General features: G+C 43.6%; 1 protein-coding gene across 2 annotated transcripts in view; it reads left to right on the top strand.

Moving 5' to 3' along the window:
* Positions 1 to 18,737, top strand: part of LOC133620314 (syntaxin-binding protein 4) — a 116,801-nt gene that overhangs the window by 74,999 nt on the left and 23,065 nt on the right. For both annotated transcript variants that reach the window (XM_061981705.2, XM_072915975.1), the window contains exons 14-17: positions 1,032 to 1,159; positions 9,003 to 9,095; positions 17,194 to 17,259; positions 17,362 to 17,559. In XM_061981705.2, coding sequence (XP_061837689.1) covers positions 1,032 to 1,159; positions 9,003 to 9,095; positions 17,194 to 17,259; positions 17,362 to 17,559 — 485 coding nt within the window. The remainder of the gene's footprint in view (positions 1 to 1,031; positions 1,160 to 9,002; positions 9,096 to 17,193; positions 17,260 to 17,361; positions 17,560 to 18,737) is intronic.

Genomic DNA, 18,737 nt, shown 5'->3' with positions numbered 1-18,737 from the left:
GTCCAAAGTGTCTCACCTGAAGACAGCTGAGATAAGGTGGAGCTGACACTAGTGAGGACCTGGGACGTAGAAAATAACAGATGCTTGTGTTTTGTGATTGGCTGGCTGACAGTCCAAGGTGTCTCACCTGAAGACAGCTGAGAAAAGGTGGCGCTGACACTAATTAGAACCAGGGACATAGAAAATGACAGATGTTTGTGTCTTGTGATTGGCTGGCTACCAGTCCAAGGTGTCTCACCTGAAGACAGCTGAGAAAAGGTGGAGCTGACACTAATAAGAACCAAGGACATAGAAAATAACAGATGCTTGTGTCTTGTGATTGGCTGGATGACAGTCCAAGGTGTCTCACCTGAAGACAGCTGAGAAAAGGTGGAGCTGACACAAACAAGAACCAGGGACATAGAAAATAACAGATGCGTGTGTCTTGTGATTGGCTGGGTACCAGTCCACGGTGTCTCACCTGAAGACAGCTGAGATAAGGTGGAGCTGACACTAATGAGAACCAGGGACATAGAAAATAACAGATGCTTGTGTCTTGTGATTGGCTGGCTGACAGTCCAAGGTGTCTCCCCTGAAGACAGCTGAGATAAGGTGGAGCTGACACTAATGAGGACCAGGGACATAGAAAATCACAGATGCTTGTGTCTTGTGATTGGCTGGCTACCAGTCCAAAGTGTCTCACCTGAAGACAGCTGAGATAAGGTGGAGCTGACACTAGTGAGGACCTGGGACGTAGAAAATAACAGATGCTTGTGTTTTGTGATTGGCTGGCTGACAGTCCAAGGTGTCTCACCTGAAGACAGCTGAGAAAAGGTGGCGCTGACACTAATTAGAACCAGGGACATAGAAAATGACAGATGTTTGTGTCTTGTGATTGGCTGGCTACCAGTCCAAGGTGTCTCACCTGAAGACAGCTGAGATAAGGTGGAGCTGACACTAATGAGGACTAAGGACGTAAAAAATAACAGAATCAAGTTTGAGTTTGTGTGACAATGATTGATGAGCGTTTCTTCTCATTTGTCGGTCACCAGACTTTGTGGCCGCCACACGGACCATTTTCCAGGATAACCTGGAGGAACTCAGTTTAGGAGACACACCCTTCATGTTTTCCTGTCACCAAGCCGCCAGTCTGATGGACACATCAGCCTTTCACTCCCCGGTAAGTGTGTGTGTGTGTGTGTGTGTGTGTGTGTGTGTGTGTGTGTGTGTGTGTGTGTGTGTGTGTGTGTGTGTGTGTGTGTGTGTGTATACATTTCTATCAAAAGTTTTAGAAAAAATTATTTTATTTATCTGTAGTTTTACTTGAATTTGAACGACATTGAAAGGTTTTAACCTACTATTTAATGATCTTATTTTAATTGTTGACTCTTCTGTGAAACACACAGTGCCCTTCAGCTGTGGCGTCCCTCAAGGCTCAACACTGAGTCCCATTGTGTTCACTGTATTTGTTACCATTGGGATCAATCAATATTATTTCCCTTTATTTCTCTGCACATGATATAAAAATCAATATTGAAACCTGGCAAAGTCTGTATTTGTTGTACTTTGGTGTCTCTACGACATTAGAATGGATTATCTTTTATTTCCTTAAAGTACCGTATTATTCCGACTATAGAGCGCTTTAGTGGTGCTTCTTAACTTTAGTGGGTGCGGCTTATATACCGGTGTATATAAGCCACACCCACTAAAGTTAAGAAGGAAAAAAGTAGTTTTCCATATATAAGCCGCACCCCACTATAAGTCGCAGATCTATATGTTGTGAAATGAGTTAGCTACACAGAAATATTCTGTAAATGTTTATTTACATACCTTAATTGTTTCCAAATGGTGTCTGTAACAGGGCAGTAAAACGAATGATCAAACAAAACAAAAGTCATGGTCATGGACCCACTAGCTGTGCAAGCGAGCTCTACAATCAGCTAAACAGACTCAATAACTCTACGGAGACGTTTTGCTGAATTTGTGAAACTGAAAAAATACAATAAGAATGTAAGTTAATAATACTAACACAGAAACGCATAAACGTGTTAGCATATTAGCTAATGCTAACGACGCTAGCTTGATTACAACACGATAGCACGTACAAATATGCATTAAAACACTCCTACAGACATCATACATGGGACACTTTAGTAACTAATAATTGTTTTAGTTATATTGCAAAACTTACATACGTTGCTTGGAGTGACGAATGAATAATCCTTACGAGTAGAATCGCTATGGATATCTAAACATGGAAAGGCACGTGTACTTCCAGTGCAAAGCACTAAATGTGAGCGAACCCATCCAAAATATGGTGCCATGGCACAAACAATAAAACACATATTTATTGTATTTTTTTATTTATTTTTTTTAATATATCTGCATGATGGCCGTCAGCATTATTTGCCGCACCGTTTTATAAGCCACAGTGTTCAAGGTGTGGAAAAAAATAGCGACCTATTGCTCGGAATTTCAAGTAAAAGTTGAAAGACACTAAAGTGAACATTATTGTTTTACACTGGATGTTTACATTGTTAATTTAAAAACATTTAACCAAGTTATTTTTAATATTTTCTAAACAGTAAATGTTCCTGCACAATTATTTGCACTTAAAATGATGTTTGTAGTAATAAATATGATTAGAACATTTGAGTTTGTGTCCTAAACATTCATTTGACACACGAGAACAAGGACTCTTTTTGATGCGCCTGAAATGGTAAATGGGTTATACTTATACTTACGCTTTTCTACCTTTTTAAGGAACTCAAAGCGCTTTGACACTATTTCCACATTCACCCATTCACACACACATTCACACACTGATGGCGGGAGCTGCCATGCAAGGCGCTAACTAGGACCCATCAGGAGCAAGGGTGAAGTGTCTTGCTCAAGGACACAACGGACGTGACTAGGATGGTAGAAGGTGGGGATTGAACCAGGAACCCTCAGGTTGCTGGCACAGCCACTATCCTAACTGCGCCACGCCGTCCCGAGACCTTTGACTTCCTTCATTTTATTTTACTTTATTTTTGGTATTATTCTCAACTGTTCTTGCTTTTTTTAATCAAGTATCTTTTCCATAAACCACTAATTCTGGTTCTTTGGTGCCTTTGTATGTTTTTGTTACTTTTCTTTTTCTTTTGGGCTGTTTTGTGTTTGGCTTTGATCAGTTGAGCAGCCGGCCTTTTGTTTACACACACCAGTAGCTGTTTGTTTGTTTACACACGCCAGGAGCTGTTTGTTTGTTTGTTTGCACACGCCAGGAGCTGTTTGTTTGTTTACACATGCCAGGAGCTGTTTGTTTGTTTGTTTACAAGCGCCAGAAGCTGTTTGCTCTCTCCTTGCCAGCGCTATGGGGTGCGCGGCCCAACATTTCCGTGGAACTACGGACAAAGCGCTGGGGATGCCGTGCCGGCACAAAGATGGAGGAGCAGAGAAGGAAATTTAAGCCTGCAATTCCTTCGGTCCTCATGGGGAACGTGCGGTCTTTTGCGAATAAAATGGACGAATTGTTCGGACTCGTCCAAACTCAAAAGGAGTACGGCATGTGCAGTATCATGTGCTTTACAGAGACTTGGCTACACACGGACTTCCCGGACCACAGCGCGTCTCTACCCTGCTTCACAACCTCACGGGAGGATAGAGACACAATCCTGAGCGGTAAGAAAAAAGGCAGTGCGATTGTCATCTTGGTGAAGGAGAGGTGGTGTGATCCTGGACATGTTCCTGTAAAGGAGTGTGTTTGTATGCCAGAAATTGAACTTCTGGCTGTTGGAATTCATCCATCCATCCATTTTCTACCACTTGTCCCACTTCTGTAATCTTCATCGGAGTATACAGTACATCCCTCCTGCAGACGAGGCTGCTGCTTGCGACATCATTCATGCAGCAGTTGCAAGGCTACAGACCAAACACCCCGATACCCATTTCGGGTGACTTTAATCATGTTTCTTTGGACTCAATTTTACCCACTTTCCACCAATATGTGCACTGTGCAACACGGGACAATAAAACTCTGGCCTTAATGTGTGCTAATTCAAAAGATGCATACAGTTCCACTGCTCTGTCCCCCCTGGAATGGTCTGATCACAATCTGGTGCTTTTAACACCTCAATATGTTCCTGCTGTGAGGAGGCAGCCTGTCTCAACAAAAATCAGTGCGGAGGCGGAACCAGGAAGCATATCTCGCCCTGCAGGACTGTTTTGAGACCACAGTCTGGGACGTGCTCTGTAAGCCTCACAGGACAGACATTGACAGCATCACAGACTGCATCACAGACTACATACATTTCTGTGAGGACTCCATCATCCCTACAAAAACTGTCCACTGTTATCCAAAAAACAAGCTCTGGATCACCAGCCAGCTAAAGGTGCTGCTGAATGAAAAGAAGCTAGCCTTCAGATCCGGTGATCGGGATGAGTTGAGGAGGATACAGTGGCAGCTTAAAGTTCAGCTGCAAGAAGGAAAAGATGCCTACAGAAGGAAGCCCGAGGTCAAACTCCAGCAGAATAACACTCGGGATGTGTGGAAGGGCATGAAAACCATCACAGGCTTCAACAACAAAGCCAAACTGCCGGATACGGGTGTAGATAGAGCCAACCAGCTGAATTAGTTTTTCAATAGATTTAGCAATGCACCCCTTACTGGCCCTCCCCCCACTACTCCTGTCCTCACACCTCCCTTGACCATTAATCTACAAACTCCTTCACTGTTGCCTGCCACTGCTGTTTCTTATCCCCCCACTTGCACCCCCACTGAGAAAGCCAGTCTGGTGTGTCTGACACCTGGCCATGTGAGACGACAGCTGGAGAGAGTCAACCCAGCCAAATCAGCAGGCCCTGACCGAGTCAACCCCTGGGTCCCGAAGACTTGTGCTGCTCAACTGGCTGAGATCCTGCACTTCATCTTCAACCTGAGTCTGAAGTTAGAAAGGATACCAGCGCTATGGAAAACATACTGCATGGTGCCGATGCCCAAGAAGCCCATTTAATCGGGCTTGAATGACTTCAGACCGGTTGCCGTGACGTCTCATGTCATGAAGTTCCTCGAGAGACTTGTGCTGGATCAGCTGAGACCCTTGGTGGCTCCTACCCTGAACCCTCTACAGCAGGGGTGCTCACACTTTTTCTGCAGGCGAGCTACTTTTCAATTGATCAAGTCGTGGGGATCTACCTCATTCATATATATAATTTATATTTACTTATTTATGAAATATATGTTTTTGTTAACAAGTTAAAGGTGTTTAATGATAATGCAAGCATGTTTAACACATATAGTTAATATTGTTAATACATTAAAGGTGTTTAATGATAATACAAGTATGTTTAATACATATAGTTAATATTGTTAACAAGTTAAAGGTGGTTAAAAATAATACAAGCATGTTTAACACAAATAGTTAATATTGTTAACAACTTAAAGGTGGTTAAAGATAAAACAAGCATGTTTAACACTTATAGTTAACATTGTTAACAACTTAAAGGTGGTTAAAGATAATACAAGCATGTTTAACACATATAGTTAATATTGTTAACAAGTTAAAGGTGGTTAAAGATAATACAAGCATGTTTAACACATATAGTTAATATTGTTAACAACTTAAAGGTGGTTAAAGATAAAACAAGCATGTTTAACACATATAGTTAATATTGTTAACAAGTTAAAGGTGGTTAAAAATAATACAAGCATGTTTAACACAAATAGTTAATATTGTTAACAACTTAAAGGTGGTTAAAGATAAAACAAGCATGTTTAACACATATAGTTAATATTGTTAACAACTTAAAGGTGGTTAAAGATAATACAAGCATGTTTAACACATATAGTTAATATTGTTAACAAGTTAAAGGTGGTTAAAGATAATACAAGCATGTTTAACACATATAGTTAATATTGTTAACAAGTTAAAGGTGGTTAAAAATAATACAAGCATGTTTAACACAAATAGTTAATATTGTTAACAACTTAAAGGTGGTTAAAGATAAAACAAGCATGTTTAACACATATAGTTAATATTGTTAACAACTTAAAGGTGGTTAAAGATAATACAAGCATGTTTAACACATATAGTTAATATTGTTAACAAGTTAAAGGTGGTTAAAGATAATACAAGCATGTTTAACACATATAGTTAATATTGTTAACAAGTTAAAGGTGGTTAAAGATAATACAAGCATGTTTAACACACACATAGATTCCTTTCTTTGATGAAGACAAGAATATAAGTTGGTGTATTACCTGATTCTGATGACTTGCATTGATTGGAATCAGACAGTGGTGATGATAACGTCCGCATTTTCGAATGGAGGAGAAAAAAAGTCCTCCTTTCTGTCCAATACCACATGAAAGTGGTTGCTTTTTGGCATCTTATTTGTCCAGCTTCCGTACTCCTTTGTATACACTTTACAAGAAATACATTGTCGGCAAACTCCGTAGCTTGCTAGCTTGTGCACGCCAGCTTTCTGAGACTCTTATTTTGGTAGCGCAGGCAGGATGAAGCAGAGCTTTTATTGTGCAACTGTGCAGTCGGTCTTTGGAGTTTTGACGACAGGTACGGTGCCAGAGTCTGTTGAAATAAAGTGTTTCTCGCCTTCCAGTCGGTAATTTTAATGAGCTGGCAGCAGCCAGCGTCATCTCAGAAGACCCTCGGGTGCCGTGAATGTCAATCAAGTGACGAAAGTGACGTCATAGTGAAGATTTATGATCGCTCATTTTTAGGACTATTTTTTTAATGCCTGGCTGGTGATCGACTGACACACCCTCCGAGATCGACCGGTAGATCGCGATCGACGTAATGAGCACCCCTGCTCTACAGTTTGCATATCAGCCCCATGCAGGAGTGGATGATGCTGTTATCTACCTGCTGCATCGTGCTCACTCTCACCTGGATGGTGGGAGGGGCTCTGTGAGGATCATGTTCTTTGATTTCTCCAGTGTCTTTAACACCATTCAGCCAATTCTGATGAGTGACAAGTTGTTCAGGATGGGTGTCAGTTCATCCATTGTCTCCTGGATCACTGATTACTTGTCTGACAGGCCCCAGTTTGTGCGACTGGGGAGCTCCCTGTCGGATACTGTGGTCAGTGGTGTAGGTGCTCCACAGGGGACCGTCCTGTCTCCTTTCCTGTTCACCCTGTACACCTCAGACTTCCAGTATAGTTCCAGGTCCTGCCACCTGCAGAAATACTCTAATGACTCTGCTGTGGTCGGGTATATCACAAAGGGACAGGAATTGAACTGTAGGACACTGATCGCTGACTTTGTGAAGTGGTCTCAGGCGAACCTTCTGCTCCTTAATGTGGACAAGACCAAGGAGCTGGTCATGGACTTCAAGAAGAGAATGACCCCTGTGGAGCCCATCAAGACCCAGGGACGGGAGGTGGCACCAGTGGGGCAGTACAAGTACCTGGGAGTCCACTTGAACAGCAGACTGGACTGCAAGGACAACAGCAGACTGGACTGCAAGGACAACAGCAGACTGGACTGCAAGGACAACAGCAGAGCTGCATACAAGGGCATGAGCAGACAGACTCTTTCTCCTGAGGAAGCTTAGGTCCTTTAATGTGTGTTGGAGATCTTTTATCAGTCTGTTGTGGCCAGTGCCCTGTACTTTGCAGTGGTTTGTTGGGGAGCAGCACCAGCAAAAGAGACTTAAACCGGATTGACAAATTGATCCGCAAAGCCGGCCAAACTATTGGCATGCAGTTGGGGGCGTTTGTGTCAGTGAGGGACAGGAGGACAAAGTGTTTGTGTCAGTGAGGGACAGGAGGACAAAGTGTTTGTGTCAGGGAGTGACAGGAGGACAAAGTGTTTGTGTCAGTGAGGGACAGCAGGACAAAGTGTTTGTGTCAGGGAGTGACAGGAGGACAAAGTGTTTGTGTCAGTGAGGGACAGGAGGACAAAGTGTTTGTGTCAGTGAGGGACAGCAGGACAAAGTGTTTGTGTCAGGGAGTGACAGGAGGACAGTGGACAAACTGCTGGCCATCATGGACAATCCACTCCACCAGACAATTGAGGGACAGTGGAGTTCATACTCCAACAGGCTCCTTCAGCTTGGTTCCCACAGTGTTGGATTCAAGAACTCCTTCATTCCACACTCTATTCAGCTGTATAAAACACTGGCCATACAGCAATAGATGATGTTTGTCTCTTACCTGACACCTGACATGTTAGCTCTCTTTCTTTATTATGTTTGTAATCTACTCTCTATTTTATGCTGCAGCTGTTACATATACTGTAATATTGTACATGCTCATTGTTATATATTGTATATATATACAAATATAATATAATATAATAATATAATATATCATTATATATTATTGTGGACGGGGACGTGGCCAGCGGGCCTGCCGCGGAGCGGGGTGTGCAAGGACCGGCCTCGAAGACAGCGGCAGGTGAGTAGATTGCCCCGCTGGGCCTTGTTATCTTATCACCTGTCGCCTTTATTAGCAGCAGCCGGGAGTTGGGAGTTGGAGCAGAGCGAGACACATGAGCGAGAGACTAAGAGAGCGAGCAGACACGAGCAGACTGAAAAGTCACGAGAGCGAAGACTGCTGGGAAGCAGGCTATCCGTGCGTGTGGGCACTTGCAAATAAAGACTTGTTCAAACCTGACAACTGGGCTCCCAGAAGATCTATCGGCACCAGGAGAACCCACCGTAGAGGGAGACTTTCACAATTATATACTGTATACATAATATGTAAATATTACATCTTTGATATATTTTATATTGCTACTATGGTACATGTTTAGTCTACTTTATACCTGCATTATACTTTCCATCCTTACCCTTTCCAGCCTTTGTAACTGTGCTACTGTGTGGAACAATTTCCCTTGTGGATAATTAAACTTTGTCTAAGTCTAACATCTTTTTGTTTTGACCACAATAGTATCGCACTGTGATATCATTTTGATACAGTTCCATCTTATAAAGGAAACCACGGTGGTGACACCTGACACACAATATCTTCTTATCAACACTTTGGGTGTGCTAAAAAACGATGCTCTCCACTTGCAGACGTACGAGTCGCAGTGCAGCTACAGTGGTGAGGAGATGGAGCACTTCCAGACGGAAGTGAAGGAGCTGCAGACACAGATGAAGCAGCTCAAGGTGCAGCAAACACACTCTTTCATAAAAAAACATATTTTATTATGTATTGGTTATATATATATATATATATATATATATATATATATATATATATATATATATATATATATATATATATATATATATATATATATATATACACACACAGGTAAAAGCCAGTAAATTAGAATATTTAGAAAAACTTGATTTATTTCAGTAATTGCATTCAAAAGGTGTAACTTGTACATTATATTTATTCATTGCACACAGACTGATGCATTCAAATGTTTATTTCATTTAATTTTGATGATTTGAAGTGGCAACAAATGAAAATCCAAAATTCCGTGTGTCACAAAATTAGAATATTACTTAAGGCTAATACAAAAAAGGGATTTTTAGAAATGTTGGCCAACTGAAAAGTATGAAAATGAAAAATATGAGCATGTACAATACTCAATACTTGGTTGGAGCTCCTTTTGCCTCAATTACTGCGTTAATGCGGCGGGGCATGGAGTCGATGAGTTTCTGGCACTGCTCAGGTGTTATGAGAGCCCAGGTTGCTCTGATAGTGGCCTTCAACTCTTCTGCATTTTTGGGTCTGGCATTCTGCATCTTCCTTTTCACAATACCTGTTGACCCTGGATCTCAGGAAACAGAGTGGACCGACACCAACAGATGACATGGCACCCCAGACCATCACCCAACCATGCAAATTTTGCATTTCCTTTGGAAATCGAGGTCCCAGAGTCTGGAGGAAGACAGGAGAGGCACAGGATCCACGTTGCCTGAAGTCTAGTGTAAAGTTTCCACCATCAGTGATGGTTTGGGGTGCCATGTCATCTGCTGGTGTCGGTCCACTCTGTTTCCTGAGATCCAGGGTCAACGCAGCCGTCTACCAGCAAGTTTTAGAGCACTTCATGCTTCCTGCTGCTGACCTGCTCTATGGAGATGGAGATTTCAAGTTCCAACAGGACTTGGCGCCTGCACACAGCGCAAAATCTACCCGTGCCTGGTTTACGGACCATGGTATTTCTGTTCTAAATTGGCCCGCCAACTCCCCTGACCTTAGCCCCATAGAAAATCTGTGGGGTATTGTGAAAAGGAAGATGCAGAATGCCAGACCCAAAAACGCAGAAGAGTTGAAGGCCACTATCAGAGCAACCTGGGCTCTCATAACACCTGAGCAGTGCCAGAAACTCATCGACTCCATGCCACGCCGCATTAACGCAGTAATTGAGGCAAAAGGAGCTCCAACCAAGTATTGAGTATTGTACATGCTCATATTTTTCATTTTCATACTTTTCAGTTGGCCAACATTTCTAAAAATCCCTTTTTTGTATTAGCCTTAAGTAATATTCTAATTTTGTGACACACGGAATTTTGGATTTTCATTTGTTGCCACTTCAAATCATCAAAATTAAATGAAATAAACATTTGAATGCATCAGTCTGTGTGCAATGAATAAATATAATGTACAAGTTATACCTTTTGAATGTAATTACTGAAATAAATCAAGTTTTTCAAAATATTCTAATTTACTGGCTTTTACCTGTATATATATATATATATATATATATATATATATATATATACAGTATATATAGTACAGTGGTGGTCAAAAGTGTACATACGCTTGTAAAGAACATAATGTCATGGCTGTCTTGAGTTTCTAATCATTTCTACAACTCTTTATTTTTTTGTGATAGAGTGATTGGAGCACATACTTGTTGGTCACAAAAAACATTCATGAAGTTTGGTTCTTTTATGAATTTATTATGGGTCTACTGAAAATGTGACCACATCTACTGGGTCAAAAGTATACATACAGCAATGTTAATATTTGCTTACATGTCCCTTGGTAAGTTTCCCTGCAAAAAGGCGCCCCCCTCCGGGTCCGTGGGACACATTTTCAAGCGTTGACCAGTCCACAGTTACAAAAAGGTTGGGGACCACTGCTTTAGACCACTGCATTGGACTTGGTGATGTATGGCCTAGATGCAGCTGCTCGGCCATGGAAACCCATTGCATGAAGCTCTCTGCGTACTGTACGTGGGCTAATTGGAAGGTCACATGAAGTTTGGAGCTCTGTAGCAAGTGACTGTGCAGAAAGTCTTTGCACTCTTCAGTTTACATGGCCTACCATTTGGTGGTTGACTTGCTGTTGTTCCCAAACTCTTCACTTTTCTTAGAATAAAGTTGACTTTGGAATATTTACGAGTGAGGGAATTTCACGACTGGATTTGTTGCACAGGTGGCATCCTATGACAGTTCCACGCTGGAAATCACTGAGAGCGGCCCATTCTTTCACAAATGTTTGTAGAAACAGTCTCCATGCCTAAGTGCTTGATTTTATACACCTGTGATTAGGACACCTGATTCTCATCATTTGGATGGGTGGCCAAATACTTTTGGCAATATAGTGTGTATATATTTATATATATACAGGTAAAAGCCAGTAAATTAGAATATTTTGAAAAACTTGATTTATTTCAGTAATTGCATTCAAAAGGTGTAACTTGTACATTATATTTATTCATTGCACACAGACTGATGCATTCAAATGTTTATTTCATTTAATTTTGATGATTTGAAGTGGCAACAAATGAAAATCCAAAATTCCGTGTGTCACAAAATTAGAATATTACTTAAGGCTAATACAAAAAAGGGATTTTTAGAAATGTTGGCCAACTGAAAAGTATGAAAATGAAAAATATGAGCATGTACAATACTCAATACTTGGTTGGAGCTCCTTTTGCCTCAATTACTGCGTTAATGCGGCGTGGCATGGAGTCGATGAGTTTCTGGCACTGCTCAGGTGTTATGAGAGCCCAGGTTGCTCTGATAGTGGCCTTCAACTCTTCTGCGTTTTTGGGTCTGGCATTCTGCATCTTCCTTTTCACAATACCCCACAGATTTTCTATGGGGCTAAGGTCAGGGGAGTTGGCGGGCCAATTTAGAACAGAAATACCATGGTCCGTAAACCAGGCACGGGTAGATTTTGCGCTGTGTGCAGGCGTCAAGTCCTGTTGGAACTTGAAATCTCCATCTCCATAGAGCAGGTCAGCAGCAGGAAGCATGAAGTGCTCTAAAACTTGCTGGTAGACGGCTGCGTTGACCCTGGATCTCAGGAAACAGAGTGGACCGACACCAGCAGATGACATGGCACCCCAGACCATCACCCAACCATGCAAATTTTGCATTTCCTTTGGAAATCGAGGTCCCAGAGTCTGGAGGAAGACAGGAGAGGCACAGGATCCACGTTGCCTGAAGTCTAGTGTAAAGTTTCCACCATCAGTGATGGTTTGGGGTGCCATGTCATCTGCTGGTGTCGGTCCACTCTGTTTCCTGAGATCCAGGGTCAACGCAGCCGTCTACCAGCAAGTTTTAGAGCACTTCATGCTTCCTGCTGCTGACCTGCTCTATGGAGATGGAGATTTCAAGTTCCAACAGGACTTGGCGCCTGCACACAGCGCAAAATCTACCCGTGCCTGGTTTACGGACCATGGTATTTCTGTTCTAAATTGGCCCGCCAACTCCCCTGACCTTAGCCCCATAGAAAATCTGTGGGGTTTTGTGAAAAGGAAGATGCAGAATGCCAGACCCAAAAACGCAGAAGAGTTGAAGGCCACTATCAGAGCAACCTGGGCTCTCATAACACCTGAGCAGTGCCAGAAACTCATCGACTCCATGCCACGCCGCATTAACGCAGTAATTGAGGCAAAAGGAGCTCCAACCAAGTATTGAGTATTGTACATGCTCATATTTTTCATTTTCATACTTTTCAGTTGGCCAACATTTCTAAAAATCCCTTTTTTGTATTAGCCTTAAGTAATATTCTAATTTTGTGACACACGGAATTTTGGATTTTCATTTGTTGCCACTTCAAATCATCAAAATTAAATGAAATAAACATTTGAATGCATCAGTCTGTGTGCAATGAATAAATATAATGTACAAGTTACACCTTTTGAATGCAATTACTGAAATAAATCAAGTTTTTCAAAATATTCTAATTTACTGGCTTTTACCTGTATATATATATATATATATATATATATATATATATATATATATATATATATATATATATATATATATATATATATATATATATGTGAATCTTTGGGTGTCCCACGATTCGATTCAATATCGATTCTTGGTGTCACGATTCGATTCAAAATCGATTTTTTTTTCCAATTCAACACGATTCTGTCATGTCTGTGTAATCATCATGTTTTGTTTTAAGTCATGTTTTGTTTAGTTTCTGGCTTTTCACTCCCTTGTCTTGTCACCATAGTTACCCATTAGTTTTCACCTGTCACGTCACGCACCTGTTTCACGTCTTGAGTCACGCACCTGTTTTCGTTAATCATGTCTGTAGTATTTAAGTTCAGTGTTTTTCAGTTTGTCTTTCTGACGACCTCACACCATTATGCTCCGTCCATTGTTTCATGTCCATGTTCACGCTGCTCCTTTTTTGTCCAAGCCAAGTAAGTTTTTGTTCCATGTTTATAATCTTTTTGTTTTTCATAGTTTATTCTCCGCCACTGTGCGTGCTTTTCATTTGTACTTTTTGCTATAGTCTTTTGGTTTCATAGTTTATTATCCGCCACTGTGCGCGCTTTTTGTTTGATCCTTTTTTTTGTATTTATAGTTAATAAATAAATCATGTACCTCCATTCCCGTCTCGCCCGTGCCAACTTTCCATTGCATCCCGGAAAAGCAAACTCCAAAGACCAAGTCCTGACAGTAGGTCGTCAGCAGACCCGCTTTTCCGCACGTAAGTTGGCCGATTTGGACAATTTGGATGAGGCTTCTTGGGAGGTGCTGCGCGCCATGGAGGCAGAGACGCTGCGCTTTTCCCCCAGGGAGCGCAGGGGGATGATGTGGGGGAATGGAGGCAAGTTGGTGCCGATCGGTACGTCACCTCAGCCACGGAAGCGCCGCCAAAGGCGAGGGACGCCAGGAAAGACTTCCGCGAGCCAGCAGGACACGCCGCTCCCACAAGCCCCGCCCCATCCGGGCGGAAGCAAGCAGCAGTCTGCCCGGCTTCCCCAGGATGACATCACAGCCCAGGATTTTTTGTTTAACTCTTTTTCTTTTGAACACCTGCCTCCAACAAAAGACACTAATGGCATGACTTTGATAAATCATTATCAAAACATGTTTTTAGAGATCAGGTCTAATCAGTCCAAGCCACGTCCCATATTTCATGCCCCGCCCCCCAAGACTCATGCCCCGCCCCCAAGACTCAAGTCCCGCCCCCGTCACAATTTTTTTCTTTTTTTCCGCCCACACAACCCCAGGTTGGGGATAAAGAAAACAAACAATTTGGACAATTTAATGGGGAAGTTTCTGCCCTCCTCCGCCCACCCCTACAGAGAGTTCCAGACCGCAGGGAGCGCGTCTGGTATCCGCCCCTTGAGGAGGGGGCTGGGGTCGGGAGCTGTGTTGGTGGGGTGGCTCGGCATCACCATGCCAAGCCACAGCCTCCCTCACGGCCGCCACCACCAGTCTACCGACCTGTCAAGCCACAGCCTCCAGCACGACCGCCCTCACCAGTCTACCGACCCGTCAAGCCACAGCCTCCAGCACGACCGCCCTCACCAGTCTTCCGACCTGCCAAGCCGCAACCCCCAGCTAGGCCACCTCCACCTGCTCCAAGGCTAGCTCCTCAGCTAGCACCAGTCGCTGCACCTGTTGCCGCACCAAGGCTAGCACCAGCTCCACCACGCCAAGTTCCACGGCAGACTCCAGTACCCGCACCACGCCTAGCCGCATCATGCCAAGCTCCGGTACCAGCTCCACACCGCCAAGCACTGCCTAGCCAAGACCAAGACCCTCCACGCCAAGTCCAAGACCAAGACCCTCCACGCCAAGTCCAAGACCAAGACCCTCTACGCCAAGACCAACACCCTCTACGCCAAGCCCAAGACCAAGACCCTCCACGCCAAGCCCAAGACCAAGACCCTCCACGCCAAGCCCAAGACCAAGACCCTCTACGCCAAGTGCCGCCAGTCGCAGCTCCACGACGCCTAGTGCCGCCAGTCGCAGCTTCACGACGCCAAGTGCCGCTAGTCGCAGCTTCACGACGCCAGGTGCCGCCAGTCGCAGCTCCACGACGCCAAGTGCCGCCAGTCGCAGCTTCACGACGCCAAGTGCCGCCAGTCGCAGCTTCACGACGCCAAGTGCCGCCAGTCGCAGCTTCACGACGCCAAGTGCCGCCAGTCGCAGCTTCACGACGCCAAGTGCCGCCAGTCGCAGCTTCACGACGCCAAGTGCCGCCAGTCGCAGCTTCACGACGCCAAGTGCCGCCAGTCGCAGCTTCACGACGCCAAGTGCCGCCAGTCGCAGCTTCACGACGCCAAGTGCCGCCAGTTGCAGCTTCACGACGCCAAGTGCCGCCAGTCGCAGCTTCACGACGCCAAGTGCCGCCATGCCAAGACCAAGACCCGCCATGCCAAGACCAAGACCCGCCATGCCAAGACCAAGACCAAGACCCGCCATGCCAAGACCAAGACCAAGACCCGCCATGCCAAGACCTAGACCAAGACCAAGACCCGCCATGCCAAGACCAAGACCCGCCATGCCAAGACCAAGACCCGCCATGCCAAAACCAAGACCCACGCCGAGCTTCGCCGCCTGACGCGCCACGCCGAGCTTCGTCGCCTGACTCACCACGCCAAGCCACGCCTGCCACGATGACGACGCGCCTGCCTCCTCGTCGGCCACGGATATGGCCGCTACCTGGTCGCCCGCCACGCCAAGTGCGCCCACCTCCCAGTCGGCCACGAATGTGGCCATTCCCTGGACGCCCGCCTCGCCTGCTGCAGCGGCGTTCCACTCGCCGCCGCCACCTAACTCTGCCCCGGTGGATACAGGGACACGTGGTCTGGCGACCCACCGCCATGTCCCCCTCCCGCCCTCCCATGACTTTTGTTAAGTTTTTTTTCTTGGACATCTGGTATCTGTCCTTAAGGGAGGGGCTCTGTCATGTCTGTGTAATCATCATGTTTTGTTTTAAGTCATGTTTTGTTTAGTTTCTGGCTTTTCACTCCCTTGTCTTGTCACCATAGTTACCCATTAGTTTTCACCTGTCACGTCACGCACCTGTTTCACGTCTTGAGTCACGCACCTGTTTTCGTTAATCATGTCTGTAGTATTTAAGTTCAGTGTTTTAAGTTTGTCTTTCTGACGACCTCACACCACATTTATGCTCCGTCCATTGTTTCATGTCCATGTTCACGCTGCTCCTTTTTTGTCCAAGCCAAGTAAGGTTTTGTTCCATGTTTATAATCTTTTTGTTTTTCATAGTTTATTCTCCGCCACTGTGCGTGCTTTTCATTTGTACTTTTTGCTATAGTCTTTTGGTTTCATAGTTTATTATCCGCCACTGTGCGCGCTTTTTGTTTGATCCTTTTTTTTTTGTATTTATAGTTAATAAATAAATCATGTACCTCCATCCCCGTCTCGCCCGTGCCAACTTTCCGTTGCATCCCGGAAAAGCAAACTCCAAAGACCAAGTCCTGACAGATTCTCTATTCATTCAATACATAGAATTTCAGCAGGATCTACCCCAGTCTGCTGACATGCTAGCAGAGTAGTAGAATTTTGTAAAACGCTTTTATAATTGTAAAGGACAATGTTTTATCAACTGATTGCAATAATGTAAATTTGTTTTAACTATTAAATGAACCAAAAATATGACTTATTTTATCTTTGTGAAAATATTGGACACAGTGTGTTGTCAAGCTTATGAGATGCGATGTAAGTGTAAGCCACTGTGACACTATTGTTCTTTTTTAAATTTTTATAAATGTCTAATGATAATGTCAGTGAGGGATTTTTAATCACTGCTATGTTGAAATTGTAACTAATATTGATACTGTTGTTGATAATATTCATTTTTGTTTCACTACTTTTGGTTTTTTCTGTGTCGTGTTTGTGTCTCCTCTCAATTGCTCTGTTTATTGCAGTTCTGAGTGTTGCTGGGTCGGGTTTGGTTTTGGAATTGGATTGCATTGTTATGGTATTGCTGTGTATTGTTTTGTTGGATTGATTAATAACAAAAAAAAAAAATAATAATAATTATACTATATTCTGAATTTTACTTTGAAAGGTGGTGCTTAAGGACATGGAAACCCGTAAGAAGACCCTTGAGGATGAGCTCCAGAAGACCTCTGAGGTATGTGATATAGAAACAAGTCCACACTGGCATATTATAGCAACTGACAAAGTAAAAAAGCAATATTTCCGGTTAAAAATCAATATCTTGCTGTCCTTGAAGAAAGCGTGCGTGACTGTGGAGGAAAACGTCCGTCTAAAGAGTCGTCTGCAGGCAGCCCAAACGGAAGCGGGACAGCGTCAGGCTAGCACCGTCGAGCAGGACTATGAAGAAGTGATCCAGCTTCTGGAGACTGAGATTCAAGACCTAAAGAACCAAGTGGCGGGCAGAAGGCAAACACTAGAAGGGGATGCCACACAGGTGAGTCCTCAAGATAGCAGACTTAGGGACGGGTGTCAAATTCTCTACTTTTGATCCCAGCCACCAATTCCGTCGGGACTAGCATGTAGCGCTTTGCTTTGCAGAAGGCAGACTTTCTTACCTCCGCCAAAGAGATTGTGTTACTTTGCCACACAACTCAAACAGTCATGAGCACATTTTCATAAAAAATGTTTAGGAAGTGTCCAATATACTATTTTCTCTTGTCTACTGCGGACATCCACTTCCTGCTTGTGGCGTTCCACGCCCCCACCTTGCCGGTCGCGCGCTGCGCAGAGGATTCTGGGAGATGTCGTTTATTTTCAGACCCACCAGAAAACAAACTACACACAGGTTTTTGTTTCATACCGTCATGCGTCACAGCATTATTGTGAAGACAAACAGCGGGTGTGTAAAAAGTACGTTACTTACAGTATCAACACTTTGTAGGACTCAACAAAAGGCAAGACTGGCACATTTACTTAATGGCAAAGACTACTTCCTGACACACCATAGTCTATACCAGGGGTCGCCAACCAGTCGATCTTTGGGACTTTGAAGGTCGATGGCGAAAATATGAGAAAAATATGTTTGCATTATGAGTGACACCCCCAGCCAGAGAATGACCAACAGACAGGTTTCTCTCTCTTCAGCCTCTCATCATGGCGGCACACTTCACCCGCTCGTCTGCATGACGTGCCCAAAAAGCATGGATCAGTTCAGTTGGTATATAGCACATTCACAAACAAATTGATGTACAGACATAAGAAAAGGGACACATGGTGTCATGTTGACATGCTAACACAGAGGGATGAATCAAAATACAGTAGTAAAATATACCTTCAAAGAAGTGCAGAATATAGCATGGTTGGGGGCGTGGTTAAGAGGGGAGGAGTATATTTACAGCTATAATTCACCAAGTCAAGTAATTCATATATATATATAAGTAAGTCAAGTATTTCATATATATATATATATATATATATATATATATATATATATATATATATATATAATAAAAAATACTTGACTTTCAGCGAATTCTAGCTATAAATATATATTTATTTTATTATATATATCCATCCATCCATCCATTTCCTACCGCTTATTCCCTTTTGGGGTCGCGCGCTGGAGCCTATCTCAGCTACAATCGGGCGGAAGGCGGGGTACATACATACGGG

Source organism: Nerophis lumbriciformis, linkage group LG24 (genome assembly GCF_033978685.3).
Source record: "Nerophis lumbriciformis linkage group LG24, RoL_Nlum_v2.1, whole genome shotgun sequence".
Classification (NCBI taxonomy): Eukaryota; Metazoa; Chordata; class Actinopteri; order Syngnathiformes; family Syngnathidae; genus Nerophis; species Nerophis lumbriciformis.
Note: the sequence above shows the minus strand (reverse complement) of the source record. Positions and strands in the feature narration are given on the sequence as shown.